This window comes from Mastacembelus armatus, chromosome 5 (genome assembly GCF_900324485.2).
Source record: "Mastacembelus armatus chromosome 5, fMasArm1.2, whole genome shotgun sequence".
NCBI classification, from domain to species: domain Eukaryota; kingdom Metazoa; phylum Chordata; class Actinopteri; order Synbranchiformes; family Mastacembelidae; genus Mastacembelus; species Mastacembelus armatus.
The window spans coordinates 27,254,016-27,274,741 of record NC_046637.1 but is presented as its reverse complement, the minus strand read 5'-3'; the positions used below and the strand labels follow the sequence as shown (position 1 = coordinate 27,274,741).

General features: G+C 40.7%; 2 protein-coding genes and 1 long non-coding RNA gene across 4 annotated transcripts; all 3 read right to left on the bottom strand.

Annotated features, from left to right (window-relative positions):
* Positions 1 to 9,972, bottom strand: crbn (cereblon). 2 transcript variants are annotated; one of them, XM_026307657.1, is made up of 11 exons: positions 9,847 to 9,972; positions 9,525 to 9,637; positions 9,184 to 9,386; positions 8,798 to 8,947; positions 7,123 to 7,285; positions 6,693 to 6,755; positions 6,523 to 6,607; positions 6,268 to 6,383; positions 4,896 to 4,960; positions 3,159 to 3,290; positions 1 to 2,201 (listed from the first exon to the last, which is right to left on the bottom strand). In XM_026307657.1, the coding sequence occupies exons 1-11, from the start codon at positions 9,917 to 9,919 to the stop codon at positions 2,018 to 2,020; spliced, it is 1,347 nt and encodes a 448-aa protein (XP_026163442.1). In that variant the 5' UTR covers positions 9,920 to 9,972; the 3' UTR covers positions 1 to 2,017. The 2 variants fall into 2 exon arrangements, with proteins under 2 accessions (XP_026163442.1, XP_026163443.1); XM_026307658.1 differs by lacking the exon at positions 9,847 to 9,972 and having other exon boundaries at positions 9,184 to 9,373.
* A 1,020-nt stretch (positions 9,973 to 10,992) lies between these two features.
* Positions 10,993 to 12,579, bottom strand: LOC113130477 (uncharacterized). The gene is made up of 4 exons (XR_003295703.2): positions 12,504 to 12,579; positions 12,378 to 12,403; positions 11,913 to 11,935; positions 10,993 to 11,318 (listed from the first exon to the last, which is right to left on the bottom strand). It is a non-coding gene; the product is annotated as an uncharacterized LOC113130477 (long non-coding RNA).
* A 617-nt stretch (positions 12,580 to 13,196) lies between these two features.
* Positions 13,197 to 19,820, bottom strand: pa2g4a (proliferation-associated 2G4, a). Its single transcript, XM_026306169.2, has 13 exons — positions 19,614 to 19,820; positions 18,602 to 18,730; positions 18,217 to 18,322; positions 17,345 to 17,414; positions 17,148 to 17,240; positions 16,689 to 16,752; positions 16,421 to 16,499; positions 15,613 to 15,691; positions 15,349 to 15,482; positions 15,169 to 15,263; positions 14,954 to 15,081; positions 14,804 to 14,857; positions 13,197 to 14,639 (listed from the first exon to the last, which is right to left on the bottom strand). Exons 1-13 carry the CDS (start codon positions 19,693 to 19,695, stop codon positions 14,571 to 14,573), a joined length of 1,182 nt encoding a protein of 393 aa, XP_026161954.1. The 5' UTR covers positions 19,696 to 19,820; the 3' UTR covers positions 13,197 to 14,570.
* Between the last annotated feature and the right edge of the window lie 906 nt (positions 19,821 to 20,726).

The window sequence follows — 20,726 nt, the reverse complement described above, 5'->3', positions numbered from 1 at the left end:
TCACAGGATAACTGCATGTTTATTTTCCTCTGTGGTACACTGAATCTCACGGAAACAGGCTGATGATTTCTCCAGTGAAGCATCCATTTTTTTGTTTGGGGTGAATGAAAGTCTGAGAGCCTGGTGAACGCAGAATCATTCGAATCACAGAGAACATAACCAAAACAGATGGGTTTAGATTTTACATTATTCTTATGCCCGAAACACTGTCCTCTCCATGTAACAAAACACACAGTGATATCAACCTTGAGAATGACAGACTGTTTAAAATGTGATTTAAAACATTTAAGGGACTAGTAAAGAATATGCAGCTCAATGATAAAATTACTTCCAGACAAACTGAAATGACAGGTTCTTATTGCATATCAACACAACTTAAAACCATACACCCATATGATGCTTTGGCCATAAGAATAACTGTGAAGAATTTCTAAATGAAAAGATGTTGCCCTTTAAAGGAATAGTTCAACAATTTTGACCAATTCTGATTGTTTGCTTTAATGCTGAACATCTGAGGAGATGTTAAACAAACAGCACACAGCTAGTTAGCTTAGCACACAGATCTCAAATCTGACTATAAGCAAGTCTCCGGCAAAAACAACAAAACAAAAACATTTCAGACAGACAAACATCTTCAGAGTTTAGACAGTTTCACTTTCCATTACTCTGCTCACTGGTGACAATATTTTTTCTAGCCATCCTCAGTGACATGAAGAGAATCTGTGGGAGAAATAAGGGTCAGATTCTACAAACAGTAGAACACCAGCTATATTACACAACAAATGCTATGACCAGCTCTTATGTACAATTCCATTTATACAAATGTGAGCCAGCACCTCGCACCAAAATCACAAAAAGTAAAACCCTGAAAACTAAAAAGAGCCCGGCAAAACCTGAACAAGTAAATCAATTTGTCTTCATCTACCACTTACAATCTTCCATTCACCTCCATGTCCACTGATTTATCCAACTTATCAAAAGACAAAAGGCACACAATCTGAACATGCCACACAACATAAACAAACCAAATGAAGAAGGGTGAACACTCCTCTCACTCTCTCAATTAGCACTGACCTGAAGAGAAAACAGTCTGCCATGAGGCACCAACACATCTCTGATTTTCACTTGTGCAACCCGAGATAACGCCTGTTCCCTGAAGCACATCGTCTATCGTCTGACAAGACAATGAGCTTCAGCTGAATACTAAACAGACACTGATTATATCAAGCATCATACACATTATTGTCACATCAGTTTTGTTTATTACACAAAAGCTGGTGTGATAATAAAAAAAAGTACAATTTCTCCACACATGAACAGGTATGTTAAATTAATTCCAATTCTTCTTGCATACAGAAATACATCCAATTCAATCCCAAGATTCAAAATACTCCCTATCATGACAGATCCACACATACATGCGTGTACTTTCATCGAAACGACGTCCTCCACCGACCTATGGCGGCTGAAACGACATCAGACCCACAAAGGATCTGAACGTGAAGTGAATTCACTCAACGTTGACTGGTTGTTTTTGCAACAGATTGAAGTGGCTAAATCAGCCTGCAGTATCTCCACCTCACCTGCATGCAGTCAGACTCTCCAGCTTATGGAGCAGGGAAATTACACGTTAAGCAGAGCGTTTTGTGTTAGTGTGTGTTTGCTTGACAGAGAAGAGCTGGACACTGTGGCAGATCACGGAGCTGCATGCTAGGATGAAACTGCATGTCATGGAACTAATCTGTTCAATCTGTTTTACTTAATTTTCTCACTTCATCATTACACAGCCTGCCTCTCCACTGCCTCCACGCTATGAGAACCTTTAAGAACCATCACTGTCCCCATCCATCTAATTTGCTCTTAGAGTGCCATTTAAAGGCCAAATGACCTTTTCACTAATATGATAGATTTGCTGCTAAGAGTGACAGGCGGTTTGTGATGCATTGATTATTAAAAGTAACTGCAGCCAGAGAGAGGCTGATGATCCAGGTGTCAGGGGGGGTTTGCATGTTGCCGGTCACAGGCAGAAGACACGAGAGCCCTCCCTCCCCTCCTCCCCCTCAACCTGGGGGATACGGGGGAGCATAGCTGAACGGGTCAGACCCCAAAAACGAGGGGGAGACAAGTCCTTCATGGTGGATGTGAACTTCCAACCCATGTGAGACCCGCAGGTTCGGCACTGAGCAATTGTCCAGGCGTACCTGAGAGCAAAGAAAGACGACACGGTCCACTTCAGACATTTTTTAAAGACATGTATAAACATGGTATTTGCTCTTGAAATCAATATGCAAAATCATGTTTATTTCCAAAATACCTGGCACAAACTATCTCCCCTGTTTCAATAAAAAATCCATTGTGAGTGTATGAGTGCTGGAGATTTCAAGTGTCCACAGACAAGCTGTCTCTTGGACCACGACTGGCTTTCTAACTAGTTGTGATGCTTAAAAAAAAATCATGAATTACAAGTGTTCAACTTATAGAGCGGGACTTAAATGGAAGTTTTTAGGAAATTAAATACAAAATCTTTTGTGTGCAATAGTCCCCGTGGCCACAGTCTTTCTGAACGCTTTATCGCTTGCTCCTTCACGGAAGATCGCAGCTGCAGCCTGCCTGGATTTGACAGAGATATAATTTGTGATTTGGGAATTATGTGGCAATTATGGTTTCTATGGGACATTTCAACGCTTTTTCATTTTGCTCTGACTCTGAGTCATCACTTGAGTGCTTTGTGACTCCTGTGAATCCAGGATGACTACAGCTGCTTCAGACCATTTCAGAGCCACTTTACTTTAATGAGTACAACAGAGATTTCAGAGCAGTATTCTTTGAAAGCAACTATTTTAAATATTAGCATGCAACCCATACTTCGCATCTCATGCTGGTATTTACTTTAGTGTACTGGCCAGAGTCAAAACAGATGACAGATAGAAAAAAAATAGTATTGAAGCATGTCTAGGGTTGTTTGATTCAATGTGTCAGATGCACAGTGGCTTCAGAAAATACTTGATAAACTGACAACCCAAAGACGTCTAAAAAAAGCAAAGCACGGGAAAGTGAGGGGGTAAGTTCAGTCAATTTACTGCGTGTATTACATGTTGTATTATTAACTGTTCAGACAAGGGAGTGTGAGCTAAATGTCGAGAATATGGCAGAGTTACCCTGGAAACCAGCTGTGCAGTGTGGATGGCCTGCCGATCAGGTTGAGATTGTTGGCTTTGTAGACAGTCAGGGTTTCGTGGACGTAACCATGGGGGTTGACATACGCAGCCATGGGGCCGTACAGAGACAAGCTGCGGAGAGAGAAGAGGCAGGTGGGGTGTGTTATCAGCAGTGATTTTGACTTTAGCAAATTGTTCAGCCAATAACAAAACATCAGAATGATCTTTTTAAGGAGAGACTGAGTTTAGACTCCATAAAAGGTGTAAAGGGAGACAAAACAGCCTTAAAAAATATAAATGTAAATATGCAGCCAAGCACTGTGAAATCTTTGATCTACACACTCATAACTGTTCTGGAGTGAAACTTTCAGTATCATACAGAAAAAACACTTGAAAGCAGTGCAATATGGAAATGCTTCTGCAAACTTAAAGCTGCTATAATCAATGTTTTTATATTAACAATGGATCAAGTGGCTTTAATGATGTGAAATAATAATGTCTTTGCTGTGATGAACCCATACGAAATAACTTTAACTCTATGCTCTCATCCTCTAGACACAACCGGCAGCTGTTCTCAGCACAGAGGCTCCGATTAATGCTAATGCTGCTCCATAACTGCGTGAGGTGTAAAAAAAAACAAGCTTCACTGTTCAGAACACAAGAGTCCAGTACTCTCTGAGTGTAGTAGTATGGAAATACACACAACACACAACTATAAATATTAAACTGGATGATGGGAAGTTTAGTTTTCAGCTTTCGGTTCAACAAGATAATTAGTCAACTCCACGAGTCCTTGTAGACAATTCAACGTACAAAAAATAACACATAACACTTCATTTGACTCAGACACTTCACTTCTGGCTTTAGTTTGTAAACAAAAATGGATTATGCAGTTTTGTTAGTCAGTGGAAACGTGCTATAAAAAATCCTTCTTCTGGATGTCATATTAAACACAATTATTATGGGATGTTGTCAGACAAAACAGTTCATGGACCTTTTTCATTTCTGGGCAATTTCTTTTGTGTCAGGACTTCTGTATGTCACTCTTGCACAAACACATTAGCCATCACACATCACAAGCCGAAAATTACATTACATAACCCTGTGTGTCTGTGTGTGTCTGTGTGTGTGTGTGTGTGTGTGTGTGTGTGTGTGTGTGTGTGCTCAGAGTGTGGAGGTGTAGAGCAGGGCCACTTATCTTCATGATGTAACCCCATACTTAATGCAAATTCCAGACAAAAGCATCATCAACCTTGACATGTTAACAATTAAAGTGATTACACCAATAAAGGAAAAAACATTTTAAAAATATAGGTGCAGTTTTTTTCCCAACCTCCAAATGTTTTTAAGGTGTTTTACACAATCTACACTGCTGCAGGGCCAACTCTTCATTAACATCAACAGTAATAAACACTACAAAGAAAGAAATCTGTTAATCCAGAGGTCCAACATGTTACATATTTATAATTGTGAATATAATAATGTTAATATTGCTGCTCCTATTTTTCAGCTCTTTATTTTGGTTAAGTACCAGACAGCTGAAGTGTAACACTCCCAGTGATGTCAGGCCAATGTTAAATCTGTCCAGGATTGTATTTATACTGAAGAGCACTTGTAAAACTACTGATGTGGGCAGCATTTCAACTTTTAAAAACAAAACAAAATTAAACGTGGCAAAAACAAACACTGTGATAAAGGAATAAAAACATTAACCCAACATATAAGAAAAGCCCTCACCTGAAGATCTCATTTTTTGTGGTGATTTCTGTGTCCTGGCACTGCTTACAGCAAAGTGACGTGCACTGAGGAGGAGAGATTAGAAAAGTGTTAACGGGATGTCAGGTTGTATCAAGGCAAAGCGTTCTCATTGTTCACGATGCTAAATCATCTGCCCTGTGCTTCATGTTGCACAAGACCCACTAGCTGAATGACTGGAGTTCAAGTTCTGAGCGTGACCAGTGAGATTCTCCATTAATGGGGGACTATTATCCTCAATCAGACAGGAGAGAAAAAAAGCAGATAATGGGCCGACACATTAAAGGAGCATCTCACACGCCCATTAACAGCTTCTAGTAATCGAAAAACAAGGTTCAGACAAGAAATGACATTGGCCTTTACCACCCAGAAATATCTGTCATTTCTGTTATAAAATTCTAATTTAAATCTCATTAAAAACATTTTACGTTGACTGATAAATGCCACCTGTCCTTAGCATGAATTCCACATTAGTGCACCATTAAAAGTAAGTAATGCAGGAGACAGTACTTGCCCTGACTACAGGCTTTAACAACAGTTTCACACAACAAACTATCTACAGCACAGCATCACGGAAAAGCTTCAAATACTAAACACAACTGCTGGTTTGCATTTTAACTAATATGTCAGAGTAAATAAAAACTTTTAATACAATACGTCTCCTGGCTATGCTAAAGAGTCCTGAAGAACATCGTGTGTAAACTTTCTAACCTGACATTGGCTGAAGGAGAAGTTCAGCAAACGTTTTACAGTTCACCCTGAGGAACAAGAGTGTTTTTGCCAAATTTCACAGAAATGCACCCAATAGTTTATTTCAGTAATGACTCAAATTAGTCATTAATGTGGCTAAACATAGCCTCTGAATGCTGTGACCAACTGGACTGAGGTCGTTGTTCTGTTTACATTAAAATATGGACGTTAGTGGAGAGGTGAGGAAGGAGAGGTAATGTGAGAACTCTTTCCAACTCGTCTACAACCTCTAGTCTGGGTCCAGACTCTGGCACAGATCTAATCTACCCTTTCACCACTGAGTAAGGCACAAAGAAATCTGCTGTCTGAAAAGCACCAATAACAATAAACTGCCATTTAAAAACATTAAGCCTAACATTTTCTGCTGTGCCAATGAAAGATGGTATGTTGGCAAATATCCACTAAATATTTGTTGGCTATTTAACAAGCGATAAAATCCCACTCTCTTTGGTTATTTATACTAAACGATATCTAAACACTTTTGGTTGTGAAGACCATCTTTGAAAAGAAACATACAGCAGATCTCCAAGCTACTGTCTGGTTTAATATATAGCACAGAACATCAGCTCGGGGGAAGGCGGGGTTAACGTTGACCTTTCCTTACCCGGTCCATGATGTCCAGCTCACAGCGAAGTCTCTGGATGGCACTGCCGATCTTCAGCAGCTGCAGTCGTAGAGCGTCGTCTATGGGCAGACATGCTGCCACTCTGTAGGAGAAGTCTGATATAAACCAGATGGAAGAGAAGGGAGGGATGAAAAGAAGGGAGAAAGCAGAAAGAACACAAAGACCTGGGTGTATGCATGTGCGTACTGCTTGTGTCTGTGATCGAATAAAGTACAGAACAGAGAACAGACTGACCTACGGCGTTTGTAGGTAGAGAGTCATCCTTCAGATTCTCGTCCCATTCGTGGAGCTGTTTCTTCACTCTGTTCATGAGCGACTCCTGAGGAAACGTGATTTGCATTCACCTCTATGTGATGTTTACAGCAAGGAAATCCTAACATTGCTCACGGGCTTTCTGTACTTACAGAGTCATAGAGTGCATAGACCCAGGCTGGCCATGGCGTCAGACTGGCACAGGAAAACTTCCTCTGTGATGAACAACAGACGCACCATTAGTTAATTAAATCTATAGCTGATTATCACCATAGTGCTGTTTTGTTTATCACAATACATTATCTTTTTCTTTACATTAACCTAAGCAGAACCCTTCAACATACATGCACCGTATGAAAACACAAACAATAAAGACAACTACATTTGCACTTTGCTAAATCCTGCACATTTATTCTATTATAACACGTAGAACTTTTTTTGTTAAAAATCTGTGTATCTTTTTTAACTAGAGATGCAGCTACATGATTCAGGTCGATGAACCAATTTGTTGATCAGGTTTTTAAGAAAATAAAAATAAAATATGACGTGTCAAGCGTTTCACTATTTGAGTTCAGATCTGACCTGTCTGTAGTTACTCCACCAGCACTGGGCCTGTTTGCAGCTCTGAGTTGGGGGTTTGGAGGAGGGGTGCATGTGAAGTCTGGAGAGGGGTGTTAGCTGCACGGCAGAGAGGGGATCTGGAAGGATTCGCTCTGGAAGGATCTGTACTTTAGCTTGTCTGATCCTAGAGGAGGGGAAAAAAAACACAATGACATATGTGGTGGAACAACCGAGAGACAACGAGGGAAAGTGAAAGAGGGAAACGGAAGCCAGAATAAAACAGAGCAGATGCATAACAAATTAAACAAATGGTGTGCCGGCTGAATGTTATTACATGTATGACTGGCTGTTACTAAGCGGCGATCGTAAAAAGGTGGCGTCTGTTCATTTTCACTGTCAACAGTAAGAAATATTCATAGGGCTCCTCACCCAAAACGCTCCCAGTGAACTCTCTGGAACTCACACATGCACAAATGAACACTACATGAGCAATAACGCACATTATCAGCTATGACCATACACCACGCTCTCACATTTGAACACACACTGAAAATGTTTTTACTGTAGCTCTGCCAAAACACAATTTGAGTCAATATTCAGTAAATATCACCACAGAGTGAGGCCACAACAGCAGATACAGTTTAAGTCACTGATCACACAAATGCTGCTCTTACTAGAGTCCAGAACAGCACCGCCTTAAAACTAGAGGTCAGCAGGAACATGTCAAGCAATTTGTGTTCATTATACAATAACCACAGAAAGAGGGAAATGTGTCTTAATGACGCCCCAGTTTCATGGACAGTAAACCTCCATGACCTCCAGAGCACCAGAAGACGTAAGTAAACATGATCTAGTACATGACTACAGTAATAGGCAGGGTCTCTGCATGAATGCTTCCACAAATAATGTGCCTTGCATTTTACTGTAACACACAGATTAATAAAAGAACAAACTAAAGTGTCTGGAGAGTATTAGAGCACCTGAGCACAATCTCAATGAAGATCTATACCGAACCAGCCTTTAAAGACAAATGCAAAACAGTAAATGTTACACAGAAACCAGACTGTGTATTTTTAAATTAGTCAACCTTTGCTCTCCACAAATACAGGTGGAAACAGATTAGAACTTCTTCAGTTCACTTTTTGAAGGCGACTGTGTGAAGAGATATTCTGCCCCCTAGCTGTGCACCCTGGGACCACTGCCTGAGTCATTCTGAACGAAGTCCAGACTATTCTGGGCACCAACACATAGTTGATCAGAAACTGGCTCTTTTGAAGTCGACTAAAAACAGATTGCACAAAAAAATGACGTTTACATTTCACTGTATAAACCTAGAAGACAAATGAGTCTGTGTGTTGTGTCTGGACTCCACATTATTGTGAATATGCATGAATGTAAAGGTTGTTCAGGCTCAGCACACACACTGTAGATGATGTTACTTCACTGATCTGCAGTTTCTTATTTTGGTTAATTACAGATAATCCTATTCAAACACATTCCACTTTGCATGCACGCATGGATCCAAGTCCTGCAGACCACCAAGTCCTGCAGACCACCAAGTCCTGCAGACCACCACTAGCTTAACCACAGTGCCACTTGTGTTTCATAGAGCACAGCTCTGTGCTTCTTTCAAATGTTCACAAGTGCCAGGGCCTGACCTTTGGTTTCATTGTTTTATGAGTCAGTTTCAACTTACCCATCTGCTTGAGTTCTTATCTCATGGACCTTGAATCTCTGCCTCCCCACAGCTTTGACTTTGACTGTTTCGATGCCATACTCCTGCTCCTCCCGGTACGCATAGATTTCAGCCGTTGTTCCGAACTCTGCCTCTGGCTCCCCTGCATCACTGCAGACACGGAGATCAAATACAGACAATCAGCCGACCTGCCTGTGATAAAACTGACGAAGCAGAGTCCAAGTGATCTTGATGATATTTACTAATATAGATCCAGCTCTAAATGAGCTTCACGCTACATACATGCAGGATTTTACAGTCCCATACCCCTGACGACAGCATCAGTCTTCTCAGGTATTAAAAGTGTCACAACAGACATCCAGTCTGTGGACACCGTCAGATGCTACCTGTGTGCGAGCACAGCAAACGTGCGGTCTCTCTGGATGACGCTCCTCATCATGCTGACCTCCTGCGGCCTGAAGAGCTGCAGCGGCAGCGTCTGGCCCGGCACCAGCATCACGGCCGTGTGCGGCAGCACGGGGATGGTCTGACAACTGTCGTCATCGTGGACCGTACGGCCGTGAAACTCCTCCATGTCTGAACCCAGGTACTGAGGTCACAGGGGTCAACACAACACAACAAAACCACAACAGCAGCAGTGAACGCACCGCATGGCTTTCTAAGACCTAAGGCATCCATGTAAGGCAAACACATAATATGTCAGGAGGAAAGCAGTGGCACCACTCACAGCATGTGATGTGGGAAGACTGGGGTCAAAGGTTATGATATTAGGTTTCTCTGCCTCCTCACTGTCCCGGTCTTCAGTCTCCATGTCATCTTCCTCCTCCTCTTCCTCATTGTCTGTCAGGGCACAGCGACAATGCAAAGACAGTGAGACTAACCCTGAGCGCACTGCAGCTGCAGCTCTACCAGCTCGGGGTGAAAGTGAAAATAAAAATGGGTGTTTAGTCAGACAGTGGCCTGCTGAGCAGACATGTCAGCTAGAAGTAGCTCCGGCCCAGACAGAGACAGAAATGTCGGAGCAGCGTTTTGAGGAGTTTCACTGTTACCTGGGAGAATCTGTATCTGGTTGCCCATGTTGTCGTTAATGTTGTCTTCACCTCCACCCCTCTCGGCAGCCATATCCTTGTGTTTACAATGCCAGCTCTTCTTCTGCGCGTCTTCAGTGTGCAGCGGCAAATGGGCCCCGAGCGCCCCCTGTCGACTGGGTCTGTTCATGTCGAGCAGAAATAAAACATAAAATATAAAACTAAAATAAAATATGGTCTTGGCACCCGAGAATTTTAAGATGTAAATTATTTATGTTCTTAATCTAAACCTGAGATTATGTCATTATTGCATTATTTTTATATAAAATAGTAAAAAGTACATTTGTTCAGAAAACATAATTTTGCATTACATTTGGCTCTACTTCATTAATTACAGAGGCAAATACTGTACATTACTCCACAACATTCATCTAATAGCTCTGCATATTATAAAATATTTTGCTCCAAATATATTCATATGTTTCTATTATATTGGTATAAAGTGACCTATATGACAGTCAGCCAAACTCCACAACATTCATCTTATAGCTGTTGTACTCTGCATATAATAAAACATTTTGTACCAAATATATTAATGGATTATTTATTATACTGGTATAAGGTGAACTAACAGACTTGCGGACTCCTATAACCCTCAGGTAAAATCCCAGACCACCCTCAGCACCTTTAAGTACATGCAGAACATTTGATGTAATGTAGAGTTCCAAACAGAACGTGAGAAAAACCTTGTTTCAGCTTTAATATGGCCTATTTATCTATGGGAGTTTGTGTGTCTGTAGGACTAAACATGATGCTGCCTTCAGTGATTCTGTGACCTTCAATCTGTTTGTGTGCAAATAAGTTCTGACCTTTCCTCTATAGACATAGTTTATTTGTAGGTCATGTTTAAACACCTGTGCTTAAGATGGATTTGCATAGGGTGCTGAAGGCTGGTTTGAACTGGACAAAAAGGTGAAAGCAAAGCAACTGAATTTGCAAAAGGTGGTTACTCAGTCAACTTTATATAAAATAATTGCATGATTTTATATCCAATTTATTTCACAGTACTTCGTGCACTCACTGTCCAATTAAGTCTTCAGTTAATAAAAGCAATACCGACAGAAGCATCCTCAACTAAGTAAAAAATAACCAAGAGGCTGAAACTTGTAAACTTAACAGTGTTCATTTATTGTTCAGTACACCACTAGACAGTTAAGGTTTTATGGTCCATGAACTAATCAGCTGCCGTTCTGATGTTGACAGATCTGTCCAGCATCGTTGCCGTCGTCCAATCAGACATCCACAGTCGGCGCCATGAGCTGCACCGTCAACTGAAACCAGGGAAGGGCTCTTCATTTTGCTGATGGTAGCTCAGAAGATCCACATCAACCACATGTGTCAGTCCATCTGGAGAGGCTCCGACGGGATCACAGCTGACAGGGAGGAGGGCTTACTTTGACCTCTGCCTCATCTTTCTCCTTTTACGCTTCAGCCTGTTAAACAGCAGATGGGGAAAGGTTAAATGTTCTGCATCTTTATAGTGCACATATCTAGAATCAATGACATGAAACCCACATTTTCCACCCCACTTATGTACACATAACTTTGCTGGGACAAGCATGGGGCTGCATGGAAATAAAGGCACTGATTTTTGGCCACACCTGCAATTGTTCACATGCCATTTTTAAAAACATGTTACCACTGGCATGACAAAGACCACGTCCATACTTGGGGAAAAGCCTCCCTTCCTATATCAACATGAACCAACTATTGCATGGACTGGATTTTCCTAATCTATACTAACCTATCAAAAGCATGAAGTATCACTGAAATGCAGACAATGTAAATGCTTACAATTGTACCAACACTGGCTGTAATTTATATAAAAGGAAGCACAGAAATTAGCTCAGATATTTGGTGATCCATTTCTAAAAATATGGAAATTAGGTTACAAAACAACCAAAAAGCAGTTTTGTTGGACACACACTGAACTTAAGATTCCCCTAAACATCACTTGTTAAACCGTGTATTGAATTTATACAGTTAACAAGACTTTGTTCAAAAGAAACTGGACTCAGGATGCTTACCTGCGCATACGCTTCTTCCTCCACTGCAAAAATAAAGGATTATTTAATTAGTGCAGAGCAGCAAACAGCAGCTTGTCATGTGTACAATCACACTATGAAGCAAACCACATGCATCTTAGCATGCTGGGAAAAAAGGGCTTAGTCTCTACAATGCACAAGCTTATACATGTATTTAAGTCCTTCCTGTCAGGTGGTCCATCCTCACAGGATACTGACCCACAGACACATATAATGGCTGCTAACACCACAGCATGCACGGCCACGGCCTTCATTAAACACGTATTTACCAAATATCTTAACTATTAAATTATTTAGTCAGAATCACTAGCGCTGTTGGAGATAAACTACAAAGAAGAAGAAAACAATTTAAAACCAAATAAGAAGAAGCAGGAAACGCTAACAAGCAGCATTGACTGGAGCCAGACACAAAACACTAAACATTCAGCCGCCGACAAACCAGCTCACCTTGGCTCTCATCGTGTGGAGAGGATCTGTGGAAAAGAAACAGACACAGTTATCAGTGACCGCGGATGGATCGTGAAACGCAAAGATAAACGTGGATTCTGTTGGCGGACAAACATATCTCCGTACCTCAAAGCGAGAAGAGCAACGGAAAGAGGATGTGACGACGAAAGAAAGCGGCATTTATACCGCCGTGACGTCACGCTCTAGCGCCAACTGCGTTGGCCCCGGTCGATCATGGGAAATGTAGTGCAAATGTTCAGCCAGGTTTCCTGGTAGATATGACGTGAAAAGTATTGCGATCGCAATACAACACTGTACCGATCTTTAAAGTACTAATACAACAATGTACCGATCTTTAAAGTACTAATACAACAATGTACCGATCTTTAAAGTACTAATACAACAATGTACCGATCTTTAAAGTACTAATACAACAATGTTCAGTTCTCCACCACAATAGTCGTACATTTAAAATGTTCCTAACGTGTGAAAGTCTCATTTATTGAACTGTTTTTTATTAACAGTATTTAAATATTCAGTTGTATGTATTTAACCTCCTGTCCTAGCCCAGCTCTTACTGGGCAGGCAGTAATGGGACAATAATTATTCTCCCTTTTGCCTAATTAAGTTTTAAACCTAATTGTTGCAAAATGTTTGTTTCACTTGATTTAATACTGTCGGAAAAGATTAAAAATCCCGCGAATTAAACATCTGACAAATCAGTTAATACTTTGATGCAAAAAATCATACAAATATTCTGCTTAGATTTGCAAAATTTCTGTGTTAAACTTTGACAAAAATCTTCACAGAAAACAGAAATTTATGAAAACATCTTTATTTCATTAAGATGTAAAGTCCCATTGCCCACTGAGTGAGCTACAAAGACCAAACACCATCACAGATCTTTACATGAAACTCAGACCTGATGTCTATGGTCCACTGAAGACACCCATGACACCTTTTATGTAATTATTTTTGTTAACCTGTCCTTTAGTTTTTGTTTCACACAACTACTGATGTAAGAAAGCAAGTAACAGGTGTCACTAATAGAAAATGTTTCAGAAATGGAACACATGGATTACTATCATTTATGGCAGTAAATGCAGTTTGTTCCCTAAAGTCAAGCTCATTACAATTGCATTTTTTTGCTCGTGTACTTAAAATATTCCAGTCTTCTGCTCAGGTTATTGCTTTAAAAATAAAAATCTATTGCGGTTACAACTTTATAGATTAATCCAAAAAATGTGGTTAGGCCATGATGACAGAACCATAAACCCTCACTACATAAACTCAGAAGGAAACAGATATTTCAATCCTTGTAATCACTGTCAATTTGGGACTTCCAATATTATTTTTTGGTTTGTTATTTTACAATTGAGATAATGTATAATTTAACCCCTTACTGCATGGTGTAGTCAATAAAAATAGTTTTTGATGAAAGGTTTTTAAATGCTTTTGCAATAATGCAGTAAATGACTAAAACTATCCTGTCACATCATTTAAAACATGATAAACTTCCCCTTAATTGTCCAAAAACATCTGTATATCAATTTTGACTGTACATTTTTTAATGTAAACAAGTATAGACAACTTGTTTTAACTTTGTTGCCAAAAGGAAACGTGGCAGTTCAATTGAAACGTCACATTCAAGCAGTGGGGAATACATGTCCTCAGATACACTGCTGCCTGTACAATCACATCACAAATATGATATAAACATCTATTTAACAAACCTTTACTGATCGGATATTAAAAAAAACAAAAACAAACCACTAACTGATACATTTCCATTAATGCCAACCGTGAGCTTCGGTTTTACTTAAAAGAATATCTTCAGGTGCAATGAAATATTCAAGTATTAAGTCTAAAATTTAAAAACGGACATCAGTCGCACACAAACCATTTGGCAACAAGTTTTTCCAAAGATGTAAGACTTTATAGAAATAAGTCTTTTCCTAACTTGAGTTTGGAAAGAAAAACAGAGGTGAATTCCCACCACAGTACTTTCCATTCATGCAGTAAAGGGTTAAGAGTCCCTGTGGGATCTTTCAGCATTCAACCATTATAAAGTTCTAATTAGTTTATCTGTTTAATTTGTGAAACATCCTCAGTTATAAGGGGTATGACAGACAATTTGTCATGTCTTGCTTCTCTTTGGGGTCTTGCATGTGTGAAAAGGCAGTATTTATTTATTTATTCTGCTGCTGCTGCTTCTGTGTCTTCAGTTGGCTGTCCAGTTGCATTTTCTGCCGTCTTTGAGGCCTGAAGGGTAATGAAAAAGGAAGAACACACCAGTAAGTTGAGGAAATATTAAAACAAATGCACCGTCTCTGCAGCTGGAAGATGAAGTGACAAAGAAATAAATGGTAGAACAGCAAGAGGTGTTCTGTTCATTACATACACAACTTTCTCCCTTGCTCATTTACCTTCTTTTTCTTTTTCTTCTGCGTTTTACGACTTGCAGAGCTCTGTAGTAAAGTCTAGGGGAGAAAGAAGCATTTTCAATATAAAATCAGTACAGTGATTCATACGATGAAGTAAATCTTCATGTAAAACTAGTCATTTCACAGTTTTACCCTTAGCTCTGGATCCTGGACGTCATACTCTGACTTGTAGAGCTCCGGATCGAAGGGTCCGTTGGTGATTCTGTGAGGCCCGTTTGCCATCAGCAGCACTGTGAACTTAAACTGGGCTACAAACTCTCCTGAGAACAAAGATGCAAATGTGGTAAATAAAAAAGTGAAAGCTGTTGCAAAGAATAAACATGTCCAAGGGAGTGGTGCCCGCTGACCTTCTTTCTCATGCAGCACACTGAAGGGTTGTAGCAATTCATGTTTGGCACACTCTACCACACCCAGACGGGCTTTGGCCTCATCCTCAAATGCCCTGATGAAAAATTGTAGTTTAAGTTAAAGTCATCCACTTCATATAGAAAAGTCACGATAGGTGGTGGAGTCTGTGGTGGTCAGACCTGAGAGTGAAGGGCATTGCATCAAAGCGTCGTTCCACTTCGCTGAAGAAAGTACGCGACGTTTTCATCTTCAATCCATACTGCTTACTGGGGTCCCTTTTATAAATGGTGGTCCTCAGACCTCCATCTCTGGCCTAACAGTAAATGACAGAGAATAGACAGAATATAGCTCTGTTCTTTACACAAGGGAATATCTGCTAGAGAGGAAATATAGAATTTCAATAGCTGTGAGAAGTGATTAAGGTAAAGCAAGAGGACACTGACCTTGCCTTCTCCGCTGCTAATCAAGACATCCACAGCATAAACTTCATGTACCTCAAACTCTGCCTTCTCATGGTCCTTCCTGGGAATCAGTGTCAGCAACAGTGGGTCAAAAAAGACGAGCGACACATTGTGCACACCGTTCATACTCTCAGTACAATCAACAAGTCAAGATAGTTACGGTACGTTTGTTACTCAGGATAATTCACAGATCTCACTTCGTTGCAGGGTTCACCAAGTTCAACTTAAGACAGAATGAAAGGATCAAATTCACCTCACCAGCCTAAGCATGAAAGCTATGAAAACCAGCAGGGATGATATGTGGTGCATAAATTCACTGACTTTTACCAAACATTTCTGACACTCTTTTCCAACTGATTAGAACGACAACCTGGACCTCTATAAGCAGCATGAGAGGAAACACAACACACAGGCCGACCAATAACTCTCCTGTATTCAGAGCTAACAAGATACTTAGGACTAACAAACAGTCATGTTCACTGCGATAAATGGCAGTGCTACAGGTACGCTTGTAGTAAAAACTCTGCTAGACTCTCTGTATTACAGCAGAGAAAAGAAAACTCTGACAGTAGCTTCTCATTACTGTCAGTTCTGATTGCTTTCAGGCAACATGGTCAGTCAGTCTCTGTCCATTAACCCTCCATGTCATACATCACATAGCCACAAGGCTGTTCCTCCCACTCCTCTGTTGCATAGTTAAATATGCTGGGAGAGAGGCTTTATCACAATTTGCTAAGATTACTTCAGATTACCCTCTTTCCTCCTCTGAGTAAGAAGCAACAAGATGTACCTTTGCTGGTCTGTCGGGTTCTGAATGATGGTTTTCTCTCCGTCTATGACATGTTGCTTTAGCTGATGAGATAGCATACCTTTAAAACAAAGAGCCATGCAGAAACTAACATTAAATGGATAAAATAAACTATTTCTGTTAAAACATCCATGTGTATGTTAAGAGCTTGTAATAGGCAATCTATTACATGAACACATGCGAAAGGATTAAAGAATGAATCTGAATGAGACTGCAAAATGAGTGGAACAAACCTTTAGAACACACTCACCCTCGATTGGAGAGCATTTGAATGACTGTGCAATCTTGTTCCAGGCTTCCGTCACTTGAGTGTTCTGAGAAACAAGATCAAATTCATGACTTTCAACATACAAAATCCAGCTTTGCACTCACTGACCAATAAAAACAAACACTGACAGCTGACATGCAACTTGGACACAGCAATTCTGTCATCTCTTTGTTTTTTTTTGCATTTAATAAATTGGGTGGATGCTGAGAGGGCACCACAGCAAGATGAATGAAGGCTCTACTGTGAATTAGACAAGAGAAAATGCTAAAAAAAACATTTTCACTGTCAAGAATAATTTTAACACCCATGTAAATATGTTCATGTACAAAAAAATCAAAATAATGGACACTTTAACATTAAACTGAATGAGAAACTTTCCAAACTTTGACTTGTGGTGTACAGGCGATAATGAAAAGTCTACAATGTGGTGTTGAAAAGTACCTGGTTACCAGGTTTAACAAGGCGAAGAGCTGCTTCTGCACACAGATGGGCGGCTTTTATTACATCAGCTTTGCGGCCTGTGACAGGGTTCTCCTACAGAAATAAGACAGAGTGAGATGAAGACTTAAAGATGTGCTCTAATGAGAAGACAGGAAGCTGTGGGTATTTAAATAAAAAAAGAAAAAAAATGTGCTTACCTTACTTGCTCCCACCACAAAGCTGTGAGCAACATTGGCAATGAAGCCGTCAACATGAACCCCTAGGTCTCTACACAAACGATGAAAAGAAGACAAAGTATGAAATAACAATAAAAAATATAAATTAAAAAAATCTGTTGTCATTTTTACTGCAAGTTTAACTACCATCCAGCTGTTAAAGGTACTAATTTTGATGCAAGAATCAATCACTCAAATAAACTTTTAAAGAAAAAATGTTAAAACGATCCATTTTGAAAAATTAGACGAATAAAAAAAATTAGACAACAGGAGAAGGTCACGCAGAAACGAATGGTCATTAAACTGAAGATATATTACAAGGTGAATCTGTTTTTGGCTGTACATCAGCTGAAATGCAGTGAAGGATTTATTGTTAATTCAAGAGAGAAGCACTACACATGTTAATAAATGGGACAGACAAGCCCAGCTAGCAGGTTAGGCTACGAGTGTGTGAACAGTAAGAAACATACAAACCTATTGTATATAACAACATCGGCATGAACATCTTTATAATAGCAAAAACCTTGCACAAAATGGTACACAGGGTGGTAGTGGCAAGACAACAACTAAGATGAGGCTTGGCAGATGGATGACCACTAAAGCTGAAATCAAACATATTGTTTCAAAACCTATAAAAACACCTGCTATAAAAATGACCAACCTTACTTGTTGTTTGCCACACAGCACAGACAGGAAGACAAGACTTTAATGATGAAGCAGACACTCAACAACAAAGAGAAAACCCTCACATACAAGCGGACATATCACATAGAAAGAAAGGGGGACAACACAGCGGGAGACTCAAGACACAGAGGTAAGAGGGGGTGACATTTACTGTGGAACATGGTGCCTACATTTTGACCAGATCTCCATCTTTAAGTGTGTAGTCAGGGTCACTCTTCAGGGGAGAGAAGTGGCAAACACAGTTATTGACTGAGACGCTGGTGGGGAAGGCAATGCCTAGAAGAGGGAAAAGAAAACCACCAAGTCTTCATTTGGAGATCATCCAGAAGTTTAGCAAGAAAACTACACAAGGGCGGAGGATCTGACACCTGGACCGCCTAAGAAAATTATGCTTTCTTACTCTGCCACCAGGTTCCTATTTTTTAAAACCCCTGCTTGTATTAAAGAAAATCAAGGTGTTGCATACAACATACATTTTGTATGACTGCTCCTTGGCGGGCCCACCTCTGCTCATTCAAATACACAGCTGGTGCACTTTTACCATCTTTGCCTCACCTTTCTTCATTTCCTTTTCCTTTTTGAAGACCTTTCCAGTCTCAGCCATGATGTAGGCATCCCCCTTCTCACAGAGGCTGAGCACAGACACCCCGGGCTTGGCTGCTTCCACAACCAGACGAAGAGCCTCTGGGTGATACAGCACATGACTCATTTTAAAACAGTGCATTACACTGGGGCGGCTGGTGAATGTCACACATGATTCCCAGCAGGTGTCACAGCTCTATTTAACATGCACACAGTGAAAGATTTTAATAGGGTTGTGTGACATGATAATGTATAATGTAGGACAATATACTGTATATTTTCCAGCCACCGTTTATACTGCAGTAAGGGCTTCTTTAACATAACAGCAGACAGTATTGCACATTACTAACTTCAGTGTACAATTAGTTTACATCAATATAATGTTGTGACTTTATTCATCACATATTTGGTTACTATTGATTTTCCTGTAAATGCATTTAATTATGCTCCACACTAGTGACACCGCCTAATAAACAGAGGATTTGCTCCATACCTAACTGACCTGAACTAATAACTAAGCTAGTTAGCTATTTTCATGGTGATTAATTTAGCACCACACACACGTCATGGGAATAACGTGCAAGTTAAATGTGTCACCCTAGAAAGTTAACAAGAACCTAACACCGACAGTTTAGCTCCGCTGTGGTTCACATCTGCAGCTGCCTGCTCGTCTATGAAGCTCTGAGCTCAATGTTTTTAACGTTACTGGGCAACAGCCTGAGCTAAGCTAGCAGCTAAGCTAATAACTAAGCTAGTAGCTAAGCTAGCAGTTAGCATCCGAGCAGACCAGCTCTCTGCAGTAACGTCAAGCCCGAGCGGCTAACAATAGCGCTGGTTAGCTAACCTGAGCCCCTGGCAGGGCAGCATGTGTGTGTGAGATGTCAACCACATGGTGGGGCTGTGCGGGAACTAATGTCGAGGCGTTAGCTGGCGGCGACGGGCCGAACACGGCACAGTGAACGTCTCTCCGTTTACATCTACTCACGGTTGGCGATGTCACCGCCCATCTTGTACTTGGTGACCACCAGATCCTCGGCTATAGTCTGCTCTTGCTCCTCGTCCGACATCTTGGCAGTGGAGGTTCGGCCCTGTGACAGCGACGATTCTAGCAGATCAACCCGACCAGACCGCTGCTGCACCGGTGTCACGCTGCCCTCCAAGCCCCTCCCACAACACCGTGACGTTCGTGACGTCACGAAGACCCCCAACCCGCCAAAATGCAACCGCCGATCTCACCGGGCATCAGCACGTACACGTGGTGTGGCGTGTGGCGAACACGCGGAACTGAGGGAGGAAATTCCAGGTTCAACAATTTGGTGACCACGACGTGATCGTTTACGGAGGACTGGTCGGTAAAACAGACGGACGACTGCTTTTGACACCGGACCCGGGTCTTTATCAAAGGTGAGCAGGCGCCTGTTTTATTTCGAAAGTCTGCCATTGAACAAACTATACACGTCTGTGTAAATTTTAAAACACTGAATAAATCAGTAAAAACCTGCTTAAATAAGTTCAGAGAACAGTGATAAGTAAAAGAGTAATAGTAAAAGTGAAATATGAGAAGAAAGTGACATTGTGAAGTTTGAAGTAAAAAAAATAAATAAATAAATAAAAAGAGAAAAGAAGCATAGTGTAACACCCTCGAGTTCCTGGTGGAGACTATAAGAGAATATAAGAATAAAAGCAGTTGTAATTACCAGAAAGTATATATGGCCAATGGGGTGTGAATCTTTTGGGTGTGTGTATACAGGTGTACAATTGTATATTGTTGACAGTGACAGTGTCCTGAGTACGAAAAGCCGCCTGAGACCATTTGTGGAAACCTAACGGTATTAACGAAGCAGTGGTCTCGTGGTTGAGAGAAGTAGTACTCAGTTGGACCGGTTGCTCAGGTGTACTCCATACAAACCCGGTTGGCTGTCACTGCTGTATATGATGGACAGTGAATATGATAGAGAATGCGCATTAGAGGGGGATGGCCCACCACCCTTAGGTGGCAGTGGGTAGAGGCACGCAATCAATTAATGAGTGGGATTCTTGAACAGGAACGGAAAAAGCAGAAAGAACTTTGAAGAGGTGACAGGTAAGTATGGACTGG